General features: G+C 43.4%; 1 protein-coding gene across 1 annotated transcript; it reads left to right on the forward strand.

Annotated features, from left to right (window-relative positions):
• Positions 1-266: 266 nt before the first annotated feature.
• Positions 267-23,274, forward strand: LOC8037676 (sodium- and chloride-dependent GABA transporter 1). The gene is made up of 14 exons (XM_029966069.4): positions 267-317; positions 1,362-1,664; positions 5,752-5,883; positions 6,878-7,091; positions 9,788-9,920; positions 10,129-10,263; positions 10,825-10,928; positions 17,107-17,231; positions 17,390-17,502; positions 19,932-20,060; positions 20,132-20,234; positions 20,533-20,633; positions 20,712-20,882; positions 22,470-23,274. The coding sequence occupies exons 2-14, from the start codon at positions 1,424-1,426 to the stop codon at positions 22,578-22,580; spliced, it is 1,812 nt and encodes a 603-aa protein (XP_029821929.2). The 5' UTR covers positions 267-317; positions 1,362-1,423; the 3' UTR covers positions 22,581-23,274.
• Positions 23,275-23,938: the final 664 nt, after the last annotated feature.

Consider the following 23,938-nt stretch of genomic DNA (forward strand, 5'->3'; position numbering starts at 1 on the left):
TTAACTCGAAAGCCTGTGGCACCGTATCGATCGATCGATTCTTTGACCTATATTGGACACTTCTGAGATGATGTCACTTTATTCACTGCGCACTTCCGCGAATTTCGCCACAGAATCTGGCGTTGTGTTCCACCGACAGCTTATCGCGTCTCTCAACGTTGCTTATGATGGCGGAAGGTAAGATAGTCGCTTTGGCCTTCCTATTTGTCGCCTTATCGAAGCGATAAGTCGCTCTTGGTATCCGCGAACAGTTTCCTTCTGAAAGGAAAAAGGTAGCTGCGTGCCATTTGGTCAGCCATGCTCCGAAGACCTGTCTGGTAAGCCCGACAGAAACAGTCGCTTGACCTCTGTCGCATGCCGCGGCAGCTGAAATCTCTGGAGCAGCTAGGATTGGCTGAACCCGTTAACTAAATCCCTCGCAAAAAAAAAAAAAAAAAAAAAAAAAGTATTTTTGTGAATAATGTTTAAAAATTGCTCCCCACCGAGAAAAAAATCAAATTCGTGGCGCTGCTTTTGAAGTTCATAAATTGCAGTGCAACATGAACCAGGTCCTATGTTGTTGTTGTTTTTCTCTCTTTTTTTTTTATGTAGTGAGTTTGGCGCTTGGCCAATCGTCGTCATGAGCGCAAAGCGGACCGCGAAAACGGACTTCCTAATTAACGCCTTTTTTTTTTTTTCATTGTTTGCTTTTAAATGTGACGTGGAACAAATGAATGGACGACAAGCGAATCGCGTCCTTGGTAGCTAGTATTTATTTCAAGCAGTGATAGAGTGCAGGCGAGCTGGTAATTAATCGACATCTTGTAGACCCTGAGATGGGGAACGATAAAAAAAACGGACTAACACAACAAAATCTCAAACGCAGCTGAAATTTATTGATATGAGCACACCAATAAATAGACTTTCAGATGCATGGAAAAGAGAAAGGGAAAAAAACAACTCAAACGCATAAATGAGACTATCAACGAGTTCGCATGGGCCACTCCCCGGCTCCAACACTTACGGAAAAGGAGCCGACCACCCGCTGCGGTTGTTAGTCTGATGCAGATTCGTGAGGGCTGTTTTGATATTTTAAGTTGGAGACAGCTATTTGTTTCTGTATAACTTGTTTTGCCCAAACAGTTGCAGTTTTGGCCTCCTTTCCTCATATCCCACATCTACTGTTATATAGTTTCTGATCCATATTGCAGATCACTCCACAGAGCTATAAAAGAGCACTTCATGTTTCAAAGGTTCTGAATTCTTTTCATGAAGTTCTGCCTGCGTGGCTTCGATACAGTTTTAAATATTCTTCACTCCACTGGATTACTTAAGTAGATACTGAAGCAAGTTTGTTCAACTTGTTGGCCGTTCTATTTCAGACCGCAACGACAAAAGAGCGGCATTGCTGGAGTGACGACGGCATGACGTTCTAGCATTAAGGATGGATTCTGAGAAGATGGCTGCTAATGGCACTGCCGCCAAAACACAAGATGGCCTCCGTGAGAACAAGGCGTCTGCTCCCACAGTGGCTGCCCGAGGTGCCTGTTCCTCAACAAAAGGTGCATCAGAGGAAAGGGGCAAATGGAGTGGAAAGCTGGACTTCGTCTTCAGCTGCATCAACTATGCCATTGGCCTCGGCAACGTCTGGCGGTTCCCTTATCTCTCCTACGAAAATGGAGGAGGCAAGTGACATGATGTTCCTTTTGTTTTTTATTATTTTTCTGGAGACACTGTTGCCGTGGGCATTTATGATCTAGATGGCTAGGGCTGATGACTTTGCCATAAAAGAACGCTTTTATGGCAATGTTGTCAGCCCTAGACATCGTAGTATATTTTAAGACTCCCTACTTTGGGGGACGTACTATAATACGAGGCTAAATGAGTTTAGAAACCTTGTTCCAGCATCACTTTTTTTTTCTTTGGTATTTCGTGCTGAGGTACCTAATTTTGGTTTAGTACCCAGTTGCGTGGCATGATAATAGAAATTTGCACATACTTTGGCAAAGGGTAAACAAAGTCTTGCGTCCTCGCCATCATTATATCGGATAAAATAATCTGCGGAGACGACCAGTGCTTTGGCGAATGCTTTTAATAATCATTTTGTCGGTCAGTCTAGTGATATAGGTGCGCCTCTACTTGGGCTTGATGCTTGCAGCTATATCGAACATAATTTCGAAAAAAATTTTTATGAGTCCGATTGATGAGGGTGAAGTGTGTGCAGTTTTTAAAAACTCCAAGAGCGAAGACATGGACGATTTTAATATTAAAGCGATTAAGTATACCCTTGACATAGTGACACCTGGGTTAACGTATATATTTAACCTTTCTCATCATTTCGGTGTTTTTCCTGCAGCGGTGCAGTGTGCCAAAGTTGTCACTTTGTTTAAAGGTGGTGACAAGGGTATGTTGAAAAGCTATAGACATATTTCTCTATTATTAATTGTTTTATAAAGGTATTGTGAGAATAAGTCATCAAATACTTTATTTCTACTTAGAAAGATTCTCAGTGATTTCAAATAGTCAGCATAATTTCCAAAAACATAGTTCAACTGAATCTGCGCTGCGAGTACAAAAGCAAGAAAAATATAGAATGTTTTGAGAACAAAGAACTTACGGGTGCATATATTAATTTCTCGAAAGCGTTGAACTTAATTAATCACAAAATTTTGTTAAAAAAGCTAGAACACTATTGTATTCATGGAACCGCTCTAGACCTATTTAAATCTTACCTACTGTATGTGGTTTGTTAATGGTAATGACTATATTTCAACCATTCAAAAAATTAAAGCCTCAGGATAGGGTGCTCGGGCCACTCTTGTTTATAATCTTTATAAATGACATTGAAAAGTGCATACTGCAGGCAAATTTTGTGTCTTATTAAAGGCCGCTGAGCGGGTGATAGGGTGATATAGAAAGCAAAGTAATAGGAGGTTTTTCAAAGTAAATGGATAAAAAATGACTGCCGATAAAACTAAGCGTGTACTATTTCGACCTCGAGGTAGATGAATATCTTATTAATGCAAAAGCATTAACTGTCTCATGGAGCGAGCTGACGTCATCAGTTGAAAGCACGAAAACGGCAGATAGTTTCCGTGCGCCTTCCGTTCCATTGGCTGGCGCGCGTCGATGGGGCTCCCATTGGCCGCTGCGCCATGGTCTCAGAGATTCGAAGCGCGCGCGCGCTGGTACGCAGCAGACGACAAAGGGAGCGGACGAGCAGACGACAAAGGGAGGGGACGAGCGGCTTGTATGCTTTTGCATTATTAACTCGTAAGAAACGCTTAGGTGTACCTCGAGCTTTCTAATTTCAAACAGCGTTAAGTTCGTCAACACTAGAGGTGGCAATTAAAGTCTGTGAAAACACTGGGTGTGCTTTTCATGAATTATTGTTATGGAATGAGCACGCTGAACATGGTACATAAAAGCTAGCAAATCTTTTTGTCTTTCTAGAAACTGTTGTCTTGCCAACAAGAGCGAAATTACTTTTATTTTATTCTTTGGTTCACACACTCACTGTGTATTGTTATTTAGTTTGGAGCCAAACAATGAAACATAACAAGACTATTACTTACCCAAAAGAGGGCTCCCTGAATTATTGCAAATGTTCTTTTTTGCATCCTTCTAAGGAACACTTTTTACAGCATTGTGTCATTCCTATTGAACAGCTGTACAAGTTTCGGTTGCTAGTGGTGTATAACATAGCATTAAAAATAACAGTATTTTTTTTTACTTTTGTGCTGTCAGGCTTAATGAAGTTAGATCATAAGTATGTCACTTGTTAAAACAAGATGTTTTTTTTTTTGTTTGTTTAGGCACTAAATTATGTCTGCGGCACCAAGCCAGAAGACCGAATGGTCTGACGAGGCCTGAGTGCCACTAAGTAAATGAAATAACAGAATATTTTTTTATAATCTGTATCGACAGGCAAACAGAATAACATACTTTTAGAAATGCTTCAACAACAAAGCAAAAAACAAATCATGTAAGAATAAACACTGCAATAGTGTCAAGCACTCTTAAAAGCAATAATCCCTGCAAAATTTCAGTTGTCAAAAATACTAAATACAATATATTTTAGCTTTTGCTAAACAAATACAAGATAATATTGAAAAGAAACAAAAAAAAAACTGATGGTAGCCATTATCATCATTTTTTTTTCAATATTTGGTATTTGTTTAGCAAGATACCAGATGCAATGAGTTCCCTTATTCAATACCCGGTTCTAATTACAGTTTTACATAATTAAAATATGTGTTGCCATCTTTACATAATGAAATTGAAGCTAATGATGTGTGTATATTTGGAAAGACAAACCAAATGTTAAAAAAACATACTATTACAGTCTCATTTTCTATGTGATGCTTTGTAGTGTAATGCATTTTACAACACATGTGTTGTAAAATTGCTTTTGTGAGTGGCAAATGTATCTTTAATTAATATTCTACATATGCAATATATTGATGAGAGTAGTTTGCTTGTGTTTTTTTTTGTTTTAGTGTGTTTATTTTTAGCTGCTTTCCCGCCAAAGTGTGTGTGGGAGCTAGGGCCTCAACAAGCTGCAGTAGCAGCTTTTTGTCCTCATTTCCACCTTTTTTCAGTGTAAAATTAGAAGAGAAATAAAAGCTTTATTATTATTTTTATTATTATTATTATTATACATTACCATACAAAATGGATCAAAAGATAACAAAATATATTCCATTCAGCTCTTGCTTGTATTTTCTTTCCTTTAGCCCTTATACCAATATATAGTCTCCCAGATCTTGCCAAATAGTAGCTAAGTTATTAATACAGCATTAACAGCTTCTAAGAATTGCGACCAAGCATAACTATGGGTTGCAATATACAGGTTCGTCGAGATAAATCCGGACTTTTTCCAGATTTCGTCTCTCAACAAGACAGCAAAGCTAACCGGCCATAATGTGCTCCTGCGGCCACATGACTCGACAGCGGACCATTGCGTGATAAACAAATCATGACCTGCTCAAAAATGAGCAGGGAGTATGACCAGAGGGCAGCAATACTTGAATCGCTTCGTGCTGGAAAGTCTCCTAAGCAAATCATTGTGTGGTATGGCTACAAGAAGACACAAGTTTACAGCATTGCCAACCTAGGCGAAAATCAGTCCACTTCCAGCTGGATTATGGAACTGGAAATGAGGCGGTCCACCTGGATTCCAGCTGGATTCCAGCTGGGTCCAGCTGGAATCCAGCTGAACCGCCTTGTTTCCAGTTCCATAATCCAGCTGGAAGTGGACTGATTTTCGCTTGGGAAGACATTCAGATAATCTTTCAGCCAGAAAGACGTTGCGGCAAACCGAGCAAAGCACAGAAAACGGTTGATATCCATATTATCTTTGCCTCCGTGTGTTTACCTGAATATGGTGAATTTTCCGGGTTTATCTCGGCGACCCTGTAGATACAGTGAAACCCATGTAGAACGAACCCACGTACAGCGAATTATTGTCGATATCGAACTCGCAGAACATTTAAACAAAAATGCATGTAAGAAGTATGTTTTATAACGAACAACATATTGGCTATATCAAACTTTTTCCCCCGGGAAGGCTTCCAAAAGCACACAAGCAATCGTATTCTAGCTTGTCCCTTCCACCAAAAAAGAAGTAGGAAAGGAAGAAAATTCCAAACGCTCAAAAGAAAATAATTGAGGGACGAGTCGTTTATTTTCGAGCTGTTCCCCTTTCCTGATGCCAAACCAACTTGCCCAACTTTATGCATTGTTCTGATGCTAGTATTGTTTTCCTTCTAGGAGCCTTCCTGATTCCATATTTTACGTGCCTCATCTTGACTGCCATTCCATCCTTTTTTCTGGAAGTGGCTTTGGGCCAGTATGTGAGCAAAGGTGGTGTTGGGGTTTGGAACATGGTGCCAATCTTCAAAGGTCTCGTTATTGTTTTCCCACTTCACTCCTCGCTAACACATGCATCCCGCCTCAAAACTCCACTTTGTCGGCACTCTAAAGCAGCCTTACAGTTTTGCTGCTTGAAATTGATATTTGTTCATTGATGAGCTTAAAGAACCTGCTGCAATCTATGCAGATAGCATTCATGGGCGCTACAGCTAGAGTTGCATTTGTGTTAATGTAAAAAAAATTAGAAATCCAATGTTTTATTGAAGTCTACTTCTGTTGAATTCCCAATTCTGAGAAATTTGGAGTAATATTTACAAGAAATCTTCAGGATATGGCATTCACTGTTGTGAAAACACTTTGTCCTCCTCACAGTAAGAGGCCCAACCAGAACTGTGGCTAGCTCTAGCACATACATAGGTAGATTGGTCACCATCACAGCCTAGAAATATACAGCAACGTTGACCCCTTGTCCTGAACGACCGCTGGCAATAAATCCTGTATGGTTAGAAATGAGACTGGAGCGAGTGTACTCTTTTCAGGGCCTCTGACCCGACACTACCAAAAGTAATATGAAGTCCCAGATTTTTTTTTTATCATCTCAATTTTATTGAAATTTGACTGAAAGGGTTCTTTGGATTTTTTTCAGTTTTATTCAACAACCTGGAGCCATAGCTATAGCTTACAGTGCACAATGAATTGGGAGGGACAGATGTCTCACAAGTCCAGGCTATGATGTGGGAAAAACTGTATGTGCACTCAGCCTTCAGTGCTGATGAGCACACTCCAGAACATGACAACTGAGAATAAAAACTAAGTGCAAGGTAAAGGGTGTACTAAATAGAGACACAATTTGTTGGTAGATGGAAGATGTGTTTTACCTGCACCTGTGTTTATATTGTCAGCTTATTGCCGATTTGCAACCAATATGCTCACCTTCAGCTTCAACCTCTATTACTATTAGCTATCAGCACATAGTTGACGTGGCATGACTTCTAGACAACGCCGGTGTGTTTTCTCTTGTCAGGCGTTGGCATGGCATCAATGGTGATGGTGTGCTTCTCCAATGTGTACTACATCATCATTGTGGCATGGATCATGTTCTACCTCGTGTCATCCTTCACGTCGGAGCTTCCTTGGGACAAGTGTGGAAACTACTGGAACACCGACAGCTGCCTGGAGCCAAATGGAACTCTGCCTGGAAATGTGTCCTTTGTGAATCCTGTTCAGGAATTCTGGGAGTAGGTGCTTTGGAACCTCACCTCTGCAATTAGTAGCTGCACATATGAATATTGATCCAGCCTGTTGCAGCAAATTTGTCTACTACTGAAAGTAATCGGTTGTAACGAAGTCAACAGGAATCAGAAATCGCTTCGCTATATCCGCTTCTTCATTATATATGAACTCATACAAATAACATGAAAAAAAAAAAGATAACACGGGTTGTCACGGGCACATGTTTATTGAGCCTGCAGAAAGTGGTCGAGGCTTCCCTGCACCTGTCCTGCTAGATCAGAGCCGCTTCTCACCAACTGTGAGAAGCTCCAATCGAAAAAAGATCCTGCTATGTACGGACCGTGTCAACAGCTGCGACGGCCCCGCGGAGGATGCCGGCAGTGGACGGCATTCTTTACGATTATGCGCGCTCCGTCGAGGATGGCATACTTTTGATTCAAAGAGATTACCTTAGTCTTCCGAGTCAAGGTGCCGGTGGTGCCAGGACTCTTCATTGTTGAGTGGCAATGATTCGCCAAATGGGTGCTTGAGCAAAGTAGGCTTTTGCAGCGACCTCACCGACCGGACGCCGACACGAATCACGAAGCAAACGAAGAAGCGCACACAGCGCCGAGTTCGCGCTCAAGCTTGACTGTCGTCGGTATAGAGAGCCTAGATTTAACGGAACCATGAAATGACCTTTTACCTTTTGCCAAATAACTTTTACATTAAACCTTCAATGTTCACTGAATGCTGAACAGGCATCTGTTTTTGTTTCGGTTAATTAACTTCTACACAAAAAACTAAATGAAATATTGACTTTTTCTTCCTCTCCAACTCGTCGCAAAACAAGCTGCAGCGTAATTTTGACGGTCGTGACATCCGCCGGCATCGGAACCGGAAGTTTTCTCGGGAGTAAGAGAATGGGAGCTTTAGCGGCGGCAGGTTGGCGGTGTGCCGGTAGGTTTTACTGCGCTGATGGCGCTGATGCCACCGACATATTTTCTGAATTGGCGCCTCTTATCGCCGCGGTAGGCTTGGACACATCGCAGCTGAGCGAAATTCACTTAGATAAGTTGCGCTACAGCGACAGCATGGGACTAGTCCCATACGCTGGTATGCCTGTTGGAAAGTGCGGTGAGTCTTCCTATGAAGACTCCAGTTCATTATCGGAGTCGGCGGAGGGCTTTTGGAACCTGCCCGCATTCGCGAAGAACACTGAATGTCGCTGTAATCACGCTCGGTGTCAAAATGTTCCGTGCATACACGAATGACCTTAGACCCGGGGTCCTTCAAACCGATGAGCCTACGCCAAGTGCTTTGACGTGGTTCATCGAGTGGCAAACGGTGAAACTGCAACTGTTTCTTTTTAACCACCGAACTGCAGAAACTGTAATTTGGGCACTTTGGTACACTGTAGCCCTTCGGCATAGCGACCGAGTTATAGATCGCAGACAATGTAAACACTACTCGAGAAGCCAAAAAACGAAAGTCTGCTCTGCGAAAAAAGCGCAACCAGGAGCAAACCCGTTCAGCAGACGATGGTCGAGGAATGACTGTGCAGGCGCAGTTGGGTCTCTCTCTTGCTTCGTTTACCACACGATAGATGGCGCTTGACTCTGAGCATTATCAAATTTGGAAATTTTAGTCACATCTTTAATTAGGCTAGAAATAGTAGATCTGAATATTATTTAACAAAGCTTTTAGCAAAACATCACCTGTAAGGTCTGTATCTTGTTATTTTCTCTCTTACTTTGTAGAAAAACACCAAAATCACGCATTGACAAAATTAAATAAAGCCGACAAGCACTCAGGCAACCTGAACCTGTTGCAGCAACGCACATGCTTAACCCTTCGTCTGCTTTTTTTCTCCGCTCTTTTGTCGCTTACTTTCTCTCGGGATCGGAGATGCACCCGGGATTTGCCGCATTCTGCTCTCGTCTTTACCCACCTGGTCGAGGTTGTGCCGGCGTATCCGTCGGAGCCATTCATAACGCCGGCGAACCGATTGGTCAAGCGTCACCTTGTCCTGGTTCCTAACTATTTCCGTAATTCTAGAAAATCAATACTGTTGGCCATAGCTCCATTGCTGCCGACTTTTGCGGTTGGAGCAGTTATTTACGGCGCAACAGACTATTTTAGACCTCGAGTGAACGAGCAATTTACAGTGCGAACGTGGCCCCAAAGCACACAAAACATAGCGTAACAGCGACGAATGCCTTCAAATGGATTCCGGGGGTTCCAGTGAGGTTTATGAACCGGTAGCAGCATTGCATCATGGTCTCGTGCAAGAGCCCTATGTTCAGTTTATCAGGAGAAACACCAAACCGTTTGTGGGCGATCAAACCCATTGCAATTCTTGCAAAGATTTTTAATTTTTTTTTTTTTTTTAGTTTGAAATAATGAAGTATGGCTTTTAAATACTCAAGACTGGGGAAAAGAAAAAGAAAATGGGCCCAACACAGTTTTTGTGTTATCCTCACCTTTTTTTCTTTTTTCTCAATTTGATGGGGTGTGGCTACCAAACCAGCTCACTTGCATACTTTCGGTACTTTGGCCTTTTCTTTTCCGTGTTATTTTTTTAATTCTCCATCAATTAAAATTAATTGGCGCGACTGACAATGATCATAGCACACAGCAGTCATGCCCAAAGGTTATGACTGAGGGCACATAGAAATGGGTGCTACTTCTCCTGAATTTCCTATCATCCCTTTCTCGTCAGGAGGAGGGTCTTGCAGGCCTCGGCAGGACTCCACGAAATGGGGACCGTCCGAGGGGAACTTGCCCTTTACCTGTTCTTGGCCTGGGTCATTGTTTACTTTGTGACTTGGAAAGGGATTCACAAGAGTGGCAAGGTCAGTGCCTGTCCACCTCTCGAGTTCCTCAAATGTTTCTTGCCACTTAATTTGTGCAATGCAGACAGAAAAAAAAAAAAAAAAAGCACTTGCATACGCTCGGCACGCCGTAAACTTTTACATTTTTTTTAGTCATTGCACGTCATGCTCGCACATACCGCAAAAAGATTGCAATGCATGACAGTGTTCACCTAAGGCGTACTTTCAGATCATCTGGTTCACAGCCCTGTTTCCATATGTCGTGCTGACGATACTGCTCATCAGGGGTGTGACTCTGCCAGGGTCAGGCACTGGCCTCCTGTTCTACGTATATCCAAAGTGGGAAAAGCTTTTGCACCCACAGGTAAATTTTGTCTCATGGGGTCCGTTTTGTTTTGGGGAAACACGTGTCGTGGACAAATTTTCGTCGACACATTTCGTGTGTCAACACTGACGTTTCGTGGACATGCATGCTTTCGTAATGTTTTGTCGGCAACATAGTCTTCTACTAAGTGGATTCGATTGGATTACCGGCTTTGTTTTGTTTGCTGGAAGCATACCGGAACTACAACGGAGCCACCCAAGTGGCTCTGATGATCCAAAAACAAATTCACAGACCATAATCCTAGGGTTTCAAACAAACTGCGCTATGAGCGGTCCCCACCTCCCCCCCCCCCCCCCCTTGCTTTCCACCACTCTGGTCGGGAAAAATGGGTTACTATAACCTTGGGCTCAAGCTTGCATCAAGGTTTGATGATGAGACAAACACAGGAGCCTTTTGATGAAACAAACTGTTCATGAAACGCCACCGTGCCAGTGAAATGTTGTTCGACGAACTGATTGCCACTGCATCACCCGGCTGTACTTCCCAAGCCTCGCTCGCGTTTGCCTTTTCTAATCATCTGTAATCTGTTCTCCACGCCAGGTCTGGATTGCGGCTGCCACGCAGGTATTCTACACCTTTGGCATCGGCTTTGGTTCTGTGATTGCCCTAGGCAGCTATAACAAGTTTAACCACAATTTCTTCAGGTGAGGCACTTGTTATTGTTTGGATAGCGTAATTGACTTGACATGTTTGATAGGACCTTTCCTAAAACTGGGGAGAGCAGACCCTCTCAATAAATTTGAACTCGCAGGATTAAACCTTGCGTAGGAAGCACCATTTTTTTTTTCTGTGCTTTTGAGATTTGACGTTTTTGTACAAGAGCAAATTGAAATTGTGTCATTGTCTACATACATTTTTTGTGTGGCATAGCATTCTGCAACATATTGTTAGTGAATATTTACAGTGATTTAATTTACGCTAGGTGAGAAGACATTGAATAATGGCGATAGTGGTAGTCCAGGCTCGGCCGGTTCCCCTTCTCTTCCCTGCCTTCCGCGAAGAAACGAGCCTTTTCCTTCTCACATTACGCACCCCTCCACCCACCCCCCCAGCCCCAGGAGGAAACGGCGACTCGCCGTCTGATGGGAGAATGTAAGGGTTTAGTTTGAGACTGTGGACAGTCTGTACTTGCCTGTGCCGCCTATCCTGGGAATGCTCGACATATTTCACGACATAATTGATGTCACTGGTTTGAGTGAGAACATGATAAGGACCACAATAGCGGGGGAGCAATTTCTCAGCAAATCCACGACGTCATGGTGTCCAGATTAAAACTTAATCACCTGGAGACTATGACGTGTTCTGCGTGCTGTTGTAGCGGGAACATTGCCGTTCTTGGGAGTCCAGTGTACGAAGCTGTGGCAGTTGGGGGGGCCTCTTTAGTATGGCATATTGCATCTGATGCGTGCTCCGTAAGCGTAGCTTCAGACTGTAGTGGAAAAAGAGTGTCCAACATGAGGGTTGGCTCACGGCCAAAAAGGAGATGGAAGGGAGAAGGGTGGGTGTCATGGCGAGATGAATTGTTATAGAAAGTTACAAAATGTAGTGCACAGTCCCAATTTCGATGGTCACAGGAGGTGTACAAGGCAAGCATGTCGGCTAGTGTCCTGTTAAAGGATATCTGCAAAGAAAAAAAAGTGTTGTTTTAAACAGCCTAATTGGGACAATCATGTCACAAAACAAATTTTCCACGAAAAAACAAATTTTTTCTAGCAATATTTACGCCACAGGACGTAATTTAGTCGGAGTCACAATTTCTCCACATTTGAAACTCGCGCTCTTACGACGCGTGCGGAGTGGCTGTTATACGTCATCCGGTGACGTATAGCAACCACTACGTGACGTATAATACCAACTTTGTGGCGCACAATTTAAAACGGACGAAATAGCCGCAAACTAAAATCAGTCTCGCGCAATAAATATTGCTGTAAAAAATTTTGTTTTTGCCGGAAAAATTGTTTTGTGACATGCTTGTCCCAATTAGGCTGTTTCAAAATACACTTTTTTTTCTTTGCAGTTACCCTTTAAGGTGTTATACCAGCCCGTTCATTTGCGGGTGGTAAGCAGTTGTTCTCTTGTGAACAGTGGAAGAGAGGTGCAAAATTTCGCTCACAACTCGAGATACAAAGGGCCGCCCTCGATTGGAGAGAAGTTCTCAAGGCGCTTTATGCTTGTGAATGATGTCTTCCAGAAGGAATTGGGCAACCTCAACAGCTCTTCCGGTCAGGAGAGGCTTCGTGGTCGCGTAGCGTGTGGTGTAATCGACAGCAACTGCGATCCAGCGGTGGCCATCTGAGGAAGTGGGAAATGGGCCAAGAAGATCAACGCCTATGTGTTAGAACGGGTATTCTGATGAAAGTTGGAGAAGTCCACCGAGGCGTGAGGATGGCGTCTTTCGACGCTGACAGGAATCGCACGAAAAGACATAGCGCTTAACAATTCTGTACATGGCCGTCCAGTAAAATCGTTGCTTAACTCTAACGTATGTTCTAAGCACACTTACTAAGTGGCCGGATGACAGAGCATCGTACAACTCTGCGGGAATGGTCATTTGCAGGTTCCGAATTTGCAAATGACGGTAAAATTGTACTCTTGGAGTCCAAGGGCCCATCGTCCAAGCCGACCAACAGGATCTTTTATAGACGACAACCAGCACAAGGCATGACAATCAGTTTTGACAGTTTTGACAGAAGGGGCGAAATTTTGTGACTGCCCAGATGACAGCCAGGCACTCTGGCTCAGTAATTGTGTAATTTTTCTCAGCTGAAGAAAGTGTGCGGCTAGTGTAAGCAATCACTCAGTTGTGTCCTTCTTAATTTTGAGCCAGAATAGCGCCTATTCTGCGGCCACTGGCTCATTGGTCTGTAGCTCGGTGGGGGCAGAGTCATCCTAATGGCCTAAGATGGGGTTAAACGTTGGAGCAGTTTTTAGGAGTTTGAACACGTCAGCTTGGTCCGGTTGCCAAATGTAAGCAACACCTCTTTTAGGTAGGTCTGCAAGTGGACGTGCAATGTATTCAAAATGACATAAAACGCCGGAAATATGAACACAATCCTAGAAAGCTTTGTACGTCTTTAGATGAGAGTGGTTTGGGGAATTTTCGGACAGGCTCTAACCTTATCGGAGTCTGGTTGGACACCATTTCTGTGTACCAGATGACCCAATATTTTCATGTGGCAACTACCGAGGCGGCATTTTAACGAATTTAATTGCAGACCCGTGTTACGGAAAAGGGGCCGAATCCTTGTGCCATGCGGGTAAAATGGGATGAAAAAGTGCTCCAAAAATTAATTACATTGTTTAGATAACAAACAGGTTGACCATCTTAAACCTTCCAAAGATGGTTCATTATTTTCTCAAAGGTAGCGGGGGCATTGCAGAGACCGAACGGCATAACTTTGAATTCGTAGAGGCCATCCGGAGTTATGGAAGCAGTTTTTTCACCATCTCATTCGTCGACATTAATTTGCCATTACCCCGAGCAAAGGTCGATGGTAGAAAGATATTCAGCGCCATGCAAAGAGTCCAGGGTGTCATCAATACGTGGGAGTGGATAGGCATCCTTTTTTGTAATTTTGTTTAAGCGTCAGTACTCCACGCAAAACTTCCATGACCCATCCTTCTTCCGCACTAATACTACAGGCAACGACCAGGAACTAGATGACAGTTGCACAATGCCTTTTGAAAGCGTGCTGTCAACCTTTTGTTTTATAACCCGCTGTTCGGTGGCGGATAAGCGGTAAGGTCGGTAATGCGCAGGTGGCTCGAGTCCGGTATCGATGCAGTGTGTGGTAGATGTTGCGCGACCAAGACGGCGACTTTCGATATCAAAGATGTCATGGTACTCACAAAGAAGATTGTGCAGGAGCTGTTTCTTGTTATAAAGTGAAGTAGTTGCCAGGGAAGCTCCCTTGGGGCAATATCTGCGGGCTATGACTAATGTTTACTATCCAGACAGAGGTTCCACCATTGGAGATAGGGACGATACAATGTGGGAGGGCAAGTTCCATCGAGAAATATATATTCTTGTTAGGAGTAAGAATGTAATTGCCATTCGGATTATAGCGTATTTCGATTGAACCTGGATGGCCATGGTTACAAGCGGAGGTATTTCGAGACATTAGGTTCAGAAGGGTCGCATGAAATAGCAACGTCAAGGGCTATTGTTCCTGTGGTGCAGTCAATAAGGGCACATGAGAAGCTAAGAAATCCCAGCCGAGGGTCAAAGTGTTGGGACAACTCGAGATCACAGTAAAGAGAATGTGTGCTGTTTCACGGTTTACGGTGATTCGAGCGCTGCACATTCCAGCGGGTGACATAACTAGATTTCCTCGTTTTCGGTTTTTATTTTTTCAAAATTCGGCATACTTTTTTCAATGTTTATTTTAAAATTGATTTTTTTTTTTTTTTTGGTGTATATGAAAGTTTACCGGTTTTATTGGTGAATAGGAAAGAAACACCATCGGACACCGGGTCAGATGATCCTTGTAGCTGTGATATTTGTGATCACTCAAAGAATAACAACACATATACATACGTGGTCTTCGCTACAACTTTCGTCAGGACACACCTCAAAATCGCGGAATTCGCGGGCATAATCTTTAGCGCACTTCTTTTTCCTTCCCATTCTGACAACGTGACCGTCTGAGGTGATGACCGTTACAGGAACCAACGGAATGGCAAAAGAAAAAAAAAATCCATTGCATTTATGTTTTCAACCACAGGGAAGTTTGAGAGAGGGTGTTAAGAAAGGTATTTATGGCTTTCCTCGATGCCCTCTGAAGTGCATTAGGATCGAAAACTTGACACACCAACACTAAGCCCGATCACAGAAAGGACACAGATGTCTTGCGAAGGCCAATCCAAGATCTCTCTTGTTGCATGTTGAACCTTGAGAGAGGGCGATCACGAAGACATCGCACAATGTCGAACCTTGAAAACTCTCTCTCTCTCTCCCTCTCCCTCCCTCCCCCCCCCCCCACTTCGACGCGGCCCTAAAAAACTAACTTTTTCCGTTAAAACCGAATTTTAGAAAATGGATTAGACATACTTTTATCTGTTAAAACCGTATTTCCGAAAATGGATTTGGCATACTTTTATCGGTTTTTATCTGTTTAAAGCGAAAACTCCGAACCCTAGATATAACATAGCTGTCCGTGCTACAGAGGAGCTTGGAGTTCGGGGGAGTGTGTACCTTCCGGAGCTTGCATCTAAGGTCCTCTCATAATGGGGATGGCAGCACCGGTGTCCACGAGAGCCATAATGCGAGTACCGTCGACTGTGATAAGGAGCTGATTTTATGTGGTCGTGATATTGTCTCGAAGAGGATTTGTGGGCTAGTGCAATGGTGCAGCCCCACTTCCCGTAGCTGCACGGCTTAAGTTTTCGGAGAGACGATATAGGTTACAGGGATTGGCGGCGGTGTGGAGAGGGTGAACGGCAGTACTGCATGGGCAGATTGAGTTCTTGTTCTTCGTGAGAGGTGCAGTTAGGCAATGGGTTGAAACCATCTCCAAAGGAGCAACGGCGACTAGATGGTGTGAACGTGTGGGCTCCGTCGTTTTCCAAGATGCGACAGTAGTGAGCGATATGGCCGGTATCGTGACAATGAAAACAGACTGGTCGGTCGTCGGATGTCCTCTATGCCACAAGGTCTTGTAGCTGAACCGGTGCATTGCCGGAGGGCGAAAAGTATGCGGGACGAGATGGCCAGCGCCGGTTGTCTCGTTGCTCCGCTGTTGTATGATCGCTTGTACAGCAGAGATTGGAACCGCTGTGCCAGGGTGATCGGCAGGCTGGTTAGCGGTAGAGCTTGGCAGCATAGCTTCCGATTTGCGGTGGACTGTCCCCGTTATTTGACCTTCGGACGCATGCACACCCTCGCATGTCAATGTTGCCGTCATATTTGTGAGGCTCTTGAAGCTGGCCGTGATTCGGCACTTTTTAGCCTCCTCGAAGTGCCTGCACTCATTGACAACTGCTTCAACAGTGATGCAGTCTGTAAAGACGATCAGTTGGAAGGCATCGTCAGCAATACCTTTTAAGATGTGAGGAACCTTATTGACGTCAGTCGTGGCGGGGTCGGCTTTTTGGCAAAGTGCAAGAATGTCCAGGATATAAGTGATGTGGGATTCTGTGGCTGTCTCGGTGCCAGAAGCAAGCTTTTGCTTGGCGGGGAGCTTTCGGCCGGTTGGGTGACCGAAGAGATGTTGTGTTGGTTCTTGCACGCATCTCATGATGTGATGGTTTCTTCGTGTGTGAGAAACCTTGTTCGTGCTGTGTCTTTGAAGTAAAATATGACATTTGCTAGCATTATGGGTGAATCCCCCGGTTGTAGATGCTTATTCTCTTGTAAAGATTAATTTAATCTACTCTTCGACATTTTCGTCTCCAGATCCGGTGAAATGGCCGGGGTTGCAGGGTTGCAAAATAAACGGCGGTATAGGTGCCAGCTGAGTGCCTTGAGCTTTACCGGTTGGTAGAGACATTGCCATTGGAAAAGGAAGGCGGCGGTTGTGAAGTTTCAGGTCGTTTGGGTGAGGTGTAGAGCTAGGGGAAAGCTTGCGCACCTCCACCAAAATGTTACAGTGAATATTTACAATGATTTATAATTTGCATTAGGCAGGAATACACTGAATAATGGCGGTTGTGATGATCCAGGCTCGGCCTCTTCCTCTCCTTCTCTTCCCTGTCTTCCGCAAAAAAAAGGAGCTTCTTCTTTCTAAATATATCTCATTGTTGCCAATGAAGGTTGTTTATCCTTTTTGAGAAAGAGTTTTGTATGCATCATTAGATTGACACTATTTTGTCTTTTTGTCGTAGAGACTCCATGATCCTGTGTTTCGTCAACCCAATGACAAGTATTTTGGCTGGAACTGTGATTTTTTCGGTTCTGGGGCACATGGCTTATATTTCTGGAAAAGACGTTGGTGATGTTGTTAAGTCTGGTGAGTCTCTGGTCACATCTGTTCTAGTTGCTGTAACCAGCATTCATTGGCTTTTTGCATATTAAGGTAAACCTCCGAGTAGCTTGGCTTTGGACATTGGAGCCGCCTTTCTAAGTGAAGAAAAGCGATTGGGTGACCGAATTGTCCACTGTTTTCAGGACCTGGGTTAGCTTTCCTGGCATACCCCGAGGTTGTGGCCAAAATGCCTGCAGCCCCTGTCTGGTCTGTTCTGTTTTTCCTGATGCTGCTCACTGTTGGTATTGACAGCCAGGTGTGAATCTTTCTCCCACATCTTTCTTTTAAAATCTTTAGGAGAGCAGTGTGGGCCTAAAGCTGTCATGGGCACGTTACTACTAAAATGTAAGTGTTAAAGTTACAGTCACTCAGGCAAAAAAGGAACCCAGTTACAGTTACAAAATTGAAAGAGTAACTTGTTACAGTTACTTCGCTAAAGTAACGCCGTTACTTCGTCGTTACTTTACAAAAAGATAAAAAACATTAAAAGGGAACCGTCCTTAATATGCTTTTAAATTAGCATAGATATTTTTTTTTTATAAGACGGATTGTTTGCGGTAGTCAATCTGATTATTTTGAAAAACTAAGATTTTCTTAATAATTAATATTAATATGTTTGGTTCTTCCCATTTCAATTTTCACCGTAAATGGCTCCTTGGACAACACCATAATTTAAGGCATTATCCAAGTAAATCCACTACTATATGATAAAGAATATAGAGTTTCTTCTTTCGCAAAATTAGAGGCTAATTCAGTTTTTCAAAATTTTGACATTGGAGATGCAGATACGTGCTGATGATGCGGGAAGAACTTTAAAATAAGCGCGACCACCATAAGGTATACACAAATACAACAGCACGTGTCTAGATCTCGTGTATGTCTAATCATGGTGCGAGTTTACAATCAGTCGATTCTAACTTCAGATTTCTTTGGTGAGGCGAAATGGGACGGAAGCAATAAATATTGTGCAAATGTGAAGTCAATAACAATATAAGTAATACCTTGCAATCGCCTTTGTAGATGTTTTCTTATACCACTCTAATGCACTCGTCGGTCAAATCGTTTTATGCTGTGTGCACACAATCATAAAACACGAATCTCCGCTTGGAAACTTGGAGAGCAACGTTGCGGCAACATTCCTCTGTCAAATACGCGGAACACGGCAGCGGTGCAAAATAAGCACTGATCGAGGTACGAATGACCGCAGCGTGTAGAATTTCAAACGGCTGTTGCAATCTTTTCTCCGTTGCTTCCTAATCAGATCGAACACGTTTGCGCTTCTCAATCTCACCACCCGAACTAGAAGAGACCACCCCGAAAACCGACGATGTGAATATCTATAAATCAACTGATGCCAAGTGCCCCTGGTCCTGGCTAAGGGCAGTTTTTCAATTTCAGGAAAACACACGAACGAGCAGAATGACAGACGTTTTGAGCGAATACTCTTTTTCTAGTGGCGGGACCTGAGAAGGGACAACAGGTGGGGGACAGGAGGCAAGGCTGGTAAAAGGGTTGCAAAAAAAAAAGGGAAGGAAACATATACTCTTGCGAGATCCCGCAAGAGTGTATCTGGAATTTGGACGATTAAAATTAGAGGGGAAGGAAACATATACTTGGCAGCAAGAAGACTAGGTTCGGAAAATCGGTTGTGCCGTAAGCCTGCAGGCTTTTGGGGCGACAATCACCAAAAACTCCTCTGCAAAAAGCACTGGCTCCCTTCGCCGGACGAAGAAAAGAAAAACGCTTTAGGGATGCCGCACTTTGTTACATCTGCGGGTCATCCAAAATTTAATTTATTTTTATTTTTTTCCCTCGTGCTCCAGACGGTTTCTGCAGCAATTTTTGCTGTGCCCTTCCCGTACCAGGACTTTCGACTCTCTCGCAAGTTGCAAGACGATTTGGTGGTCGGGTTTGCAATATTTTTGTACCTAACTCTGAGAAGTAGCTGCAATGGTGTTACTCTTTACAGCTACTTTCGAAAAATAGTAACCCTGTTACATTTATAAGTTATTCTCACTAAGTAGTAACGAGTTAGTTACAAGCTGCTGAGAAAAGGGACTAGTTACCGGTAATGCGTTACTAGTAACTAGTTACTGCCCAAGACTGGCTTAAAGGGATGCTGAACCGTAATTTAGATTTCGCAAAATAAGGCCGCAGAAGCGTTGAACGAGACGCTATGAACTCCAAAACTTCGCTCGCACATCAATATCTCGTGCAGATGGCCGTATTTTTGGAAAAGGGCGCAGTCAAGCGAGGACTCTGACGTCACGACCCTCCTGGAAAAGTTGAGAATGAGGGGAAGCGGCCTCACTTCTCTCCTCCTCGCTTCAGTTCACCAACTCAATGGGACGAAGCGAAAAGGAGAGGGAATGAGAATCGTGATGTCACGTCTCGTCGGCCGTGTTCAATCACGCACTTGTTTTCTAAAAATATGACCATCCGTTAGAGATATATACTATCGCTGTACGAGTGATTTTTTGGGGGTTTTGCAGAGTCTCACCTATTGCTCCAGACTTGTTTAGGGAGCTCCAAGTTTTGGTTCAGTATTATCCCTTTAAAAAAGAAAAAAACAAACATTGAAAAGCAATGGTGAACTGCATTGGTTAGTTTTTCTCTGAAACCGGCATTGGGGCACATGTCTAGCCCACTTGGCATGAGCAGGTGGCTTTTTGTTCCTATATTCAGTTCTGCACAGCGGAGGCACTTGTTGCTGGATTTATGGATGTCTGGCCGTTCCTTGTGAAGTACCGCAAATATGTGACGCTGGTGTTCTGCACCATCCAGTTTCTGCTCGGCCTCCCCATGGTGATGCAGGTACGGCTGTTGCCCTTGCGGTCGTCATTCGTGAGCAGCTTGCAACTTCACCACCATGTTTCATTTTGCAGGGTGGCATCTACTTGTTTCAGCTCGTCGACAGCTATGCCGTCTCGGGAATCACACTGTTGACCATCGTTTTCTTTCAAACTGTTGCAATTTCTTGGTTCTATGGTGAGTATGGCCAAGGATGAACGGATGAATGGTAACGGCTGTACCCTCTATAACGAGCGGTAGCATTGTGCCACCTAGCCTAGAAATTAAGAACCAGAAGTATGATTTATTTCCTTTGCCAATTTGCTTACCCTGTGCAATTCCTTAACTACCACCAGGTGGTGAAGCCTTCAAGTCTTAATAACCTCCAGTGTTGCTGAATTTTAAAGCCTGTAGTTTATAAACACTCCTTCCATTTGACATAAGCTTTGGTTCAATCTTTTTTGCTCTTCGAATCATCCGTGCTACTTGCCCACAGGTTCTCGCAGGTTCGCCAGCAACATCAAAGAGATGATTGGGTATGCCCCAAACCTGTTTTTCAAACTAGGCTGGGCTGTCTTCATACCCTTCTTTTGTATCGTAAGTATCAATGCATTGAGCATTGAGCCAGGGATGCCATGGCCAAAGGCTCACATAAACATGCACTTTTCCTTCCAGACGATATTCACATCGTCGATTGTTCAGTACAAGCCTCCCGTGTACGCGAAGACCTACTTCTACCCCTGGTGGGGAGAGATGATTGGTTGGCTGCTGTCACTTGTTTCCATATCCATGATTCCGGCGTATGCTGTTTACTATGTGGTCAGCTCCAAGGGATCCTTTTCTGAGGTGTGCATTGCACGTTTCAGGCGTGGCCGCGCCAAAAACTTTGTTTTATAGGCAGCCTTCACAAAATCACGCAGGCAGTAAATGACTTAATTTTTGCGAGTTATGTGGACGGCAATGTCGCTAAAAATTGGTGTTGCAAAAGAAGCCCCGCCATCTCTCCTTGTGGAGAATCATAATGATACCTTAAAAAAAAGAAATGTTTGCCGACTTCAATCTGTATTAGACGAAATTCGTGAAGTATCGAGCCCGCAAAAATAGACTCTGTTAATATATATGTACAGGGGGCCCCCCCAAAAAATTTACAAGGTTTTTTCGTCGCAAAAATAAACTGTGCATTGCCGAGCGCTCGTTTTCAGTCCGAAAGTAGCACTAGAGGTCCGAACCAGGTGCCTAAGTTTCAGCATAAACCGATATTTCATTAAAAAGTTATCAGTGCTTTTCTGAAAATGCCAATAGGAAAATGGTGGCCGCCGTAGCTCTCTAATACACAAAGCTCTATGATGCCAGAAACCGAAAACTGACCCCATTTTCCCATTGAAATTTACAGAAAATCACTTATAACTTTTAAATAATATATTGGTTCGTGCTGAAACTTTGGCAGGTGGTTCTGACCTCTTGCACTACCTTTGGATGGAGGATGGGCATGTGGCAATGAGTAGTTTATTTTTGCGGTGAGAAAAACACTAAATTCTTTGGAGGGGGGGGGGGGGGACACTCTGTACTTCCTATATTTGTGTAATGTGAGGCTTCACGGAGGAAAATGTTTAAACTGCATGTAGTTAGCCTTCATTGAGAAAATGTTTAAATAGTCAAATTGTATTTAGCCGCCTCCGTGGCGCCGAGGCAAAGCGCCAGCCTACGGATCCCCAGGTGGTGGGTTTGAATCGTGGCCGAGGTGCCTGCAATCTGATGGAGGCTTATTGCGGAGAAGGCGTCGTGGTAACCGAGTTTTCGGTTGCACGTCAAAAGATCCTCAGGTGGTCCAAATTAATCCTCAGTCCTCCGCTGGGGCGTGCCAGATGCCCGTCATTCATTCGGCACGTAAAACCCCCCAAAAATTTTTTTTTGTCAAATTGTGTTTTGGAATAGAAGCAGATCTTGTTTTTAGATTTCTCTTTAGTAGGAGCAGAGGTAATACTATATGCAAGTCGTCAAGTCTCAGAGTGCATTCGTGGGACCATGTACATTTTTATAAATACTGAGCATCTATTTCTTTCCAATTTCTGGTGAGCGTGATGAAAACACAAAGTTGTAAATCCTATAAAAGTGAGGCACCATCACATGCTACCTAACTAGACTCGTCACATCAAGGAAAAGGAAGTTTTGGCTGAATATTCATGCACTGCACAAAGTAGTTCTTACAAGATTTGGTTGTCAAAAGGAAAAAAAAAATGCTTTTGGCATTTAAAACATGTACGTCTTGATAAAATGACAAAGCTAATCTGAGATGCACCTACATCTTTACTACGGTATTTGAGGTGAATACTAGTATAGTACATCCTGTGGACTGTCAACGCATGCACTTGAAAAGGGTGTGCGACAGTGTTCGTTTTGTGTCTCGATTTTCCTTGCTTTTTATCCCCAAAGCGCATCAAATGCGGACTGACCTCAACGTGTCGCAGAAGGCAAAGGGTTCCAGAAGGAGTACCTTTACACCCGGTGCCCTCCGACTCTGCTGACAACAAGAATAGCTCCTGACTTGCCATGCAATACTCCCTTCCTTGTCAACGAGCAGTGTCTGACCAAAATGAACAGTGGCCTCTTGGGATGGTTTAGTCCTTGGGGGGCCGTGTTGAATGAAAACATACAATTTGCTGGTTTGTGTTATAATATCACTGCCTGTTAACCTCAGTTGCTTGTTTGGACATTGATTAGCATTTCGTGTCACAGGATATTTTGCACATTTTACCAAATGTCATTTCGGCAGTCGGCGAATAAAGGCATGCCACACAAGGCGACTGCTGAAGGACATGTTAACAGCCTGGATTTTGCACGCGATTGCAGTACAAATAGTATTAGCGTTTTTGCTGCTTCATTTTTTGTGTTTCGAATACTATTGCTTGCGAAACTTTGTCCAATTAGGAAAGGGTTGTGTAATAGTGTTCCGGCATTTAGTAGTTTTTGAATAGTGTATTTATAAATAGTACAGTATAGCGAGGCATCTTTTGGACGTAAATGTACAATGTGAAAGTATATTGAATGCACCAGTGTTAAGGTCCATTCCTGCATTCTAAACTTACTAATATATTGAGCCATGTGATAACCCTGCATTTACATTGGATTGGCAATAAAACTTCAATGCAAATACACACTCCATTATGATAAAGCGATAAGTACGGGTAGCTTTGTCTGAACCCCAGGGCTCTCTGGGAATAGCCCTGCACTACACGTCGGTAGGGTGCTTCCACACGACATCCCTCCTTTAGTGTGTTGTCCTACAAAAGCTTTTTCCCTGCATGTGCAGAATAGCAGGTAACAAAAAAAATGGATGTTTACACTTCTCTGCAATGCGAAATTGGAGTGCAGCTCTTGAGCTACTTTGATTTTGTGATATACCATGGTAGAGAATTTGAGAAATATATACTATATAAATATATATTTTTTGCTCGAGGTTAGGCCAGAGAGGACGAAGAGGGTTCCTCACGATGCAATGCAGCGTTTGTCTTAACGTGAAACATTTATTGGTTGCTTTAGATTTCGTGAAGCCGTAGCCTGTGACGTCGCATGACGTCAGTTTCCCTGCTAAATTTAGCTGGAAAAATTGCACCACATGACCTCAACACAAATTCAATTTCCCTGCTAAATTCAGCGGGAAAATGACGTCGCATGACTGCCACATGAGACCTATACATAAATTAAGTTTCCCCGCAAAATTTAGCGGGAAAATTGACGTCATGTGACCTCAACACCAATTCAGTTTCCCCGCTAAATTTAGCGGGGAGAATGATGTCGCACTACTTCATGTCATGGCCTATACACAAATTCAGCTTCCTCGCTAAATTTGGCAGGAAAACTGACATCACATGACGAAGACCAATTCAGTTTCCCCACTAAAT

This window comes from Ixodes scapularis, unplaced genomic scaffold, assembly GCF_016920785.2.
Source record: "Ixodes scapularis isolate PalLabHiFi unplaced genomic scaffold, ASM1692078v2 PGA_scaffold2__306_contigs__length_199485367, whole genome shotgun sequence".
NCBI classification, from domain to species: Eukaryota; Metazoa; Arthropoda; class Arachnida; order Ixodida; family Ixodidae; genus Ixodes; species Ixodes scapularis.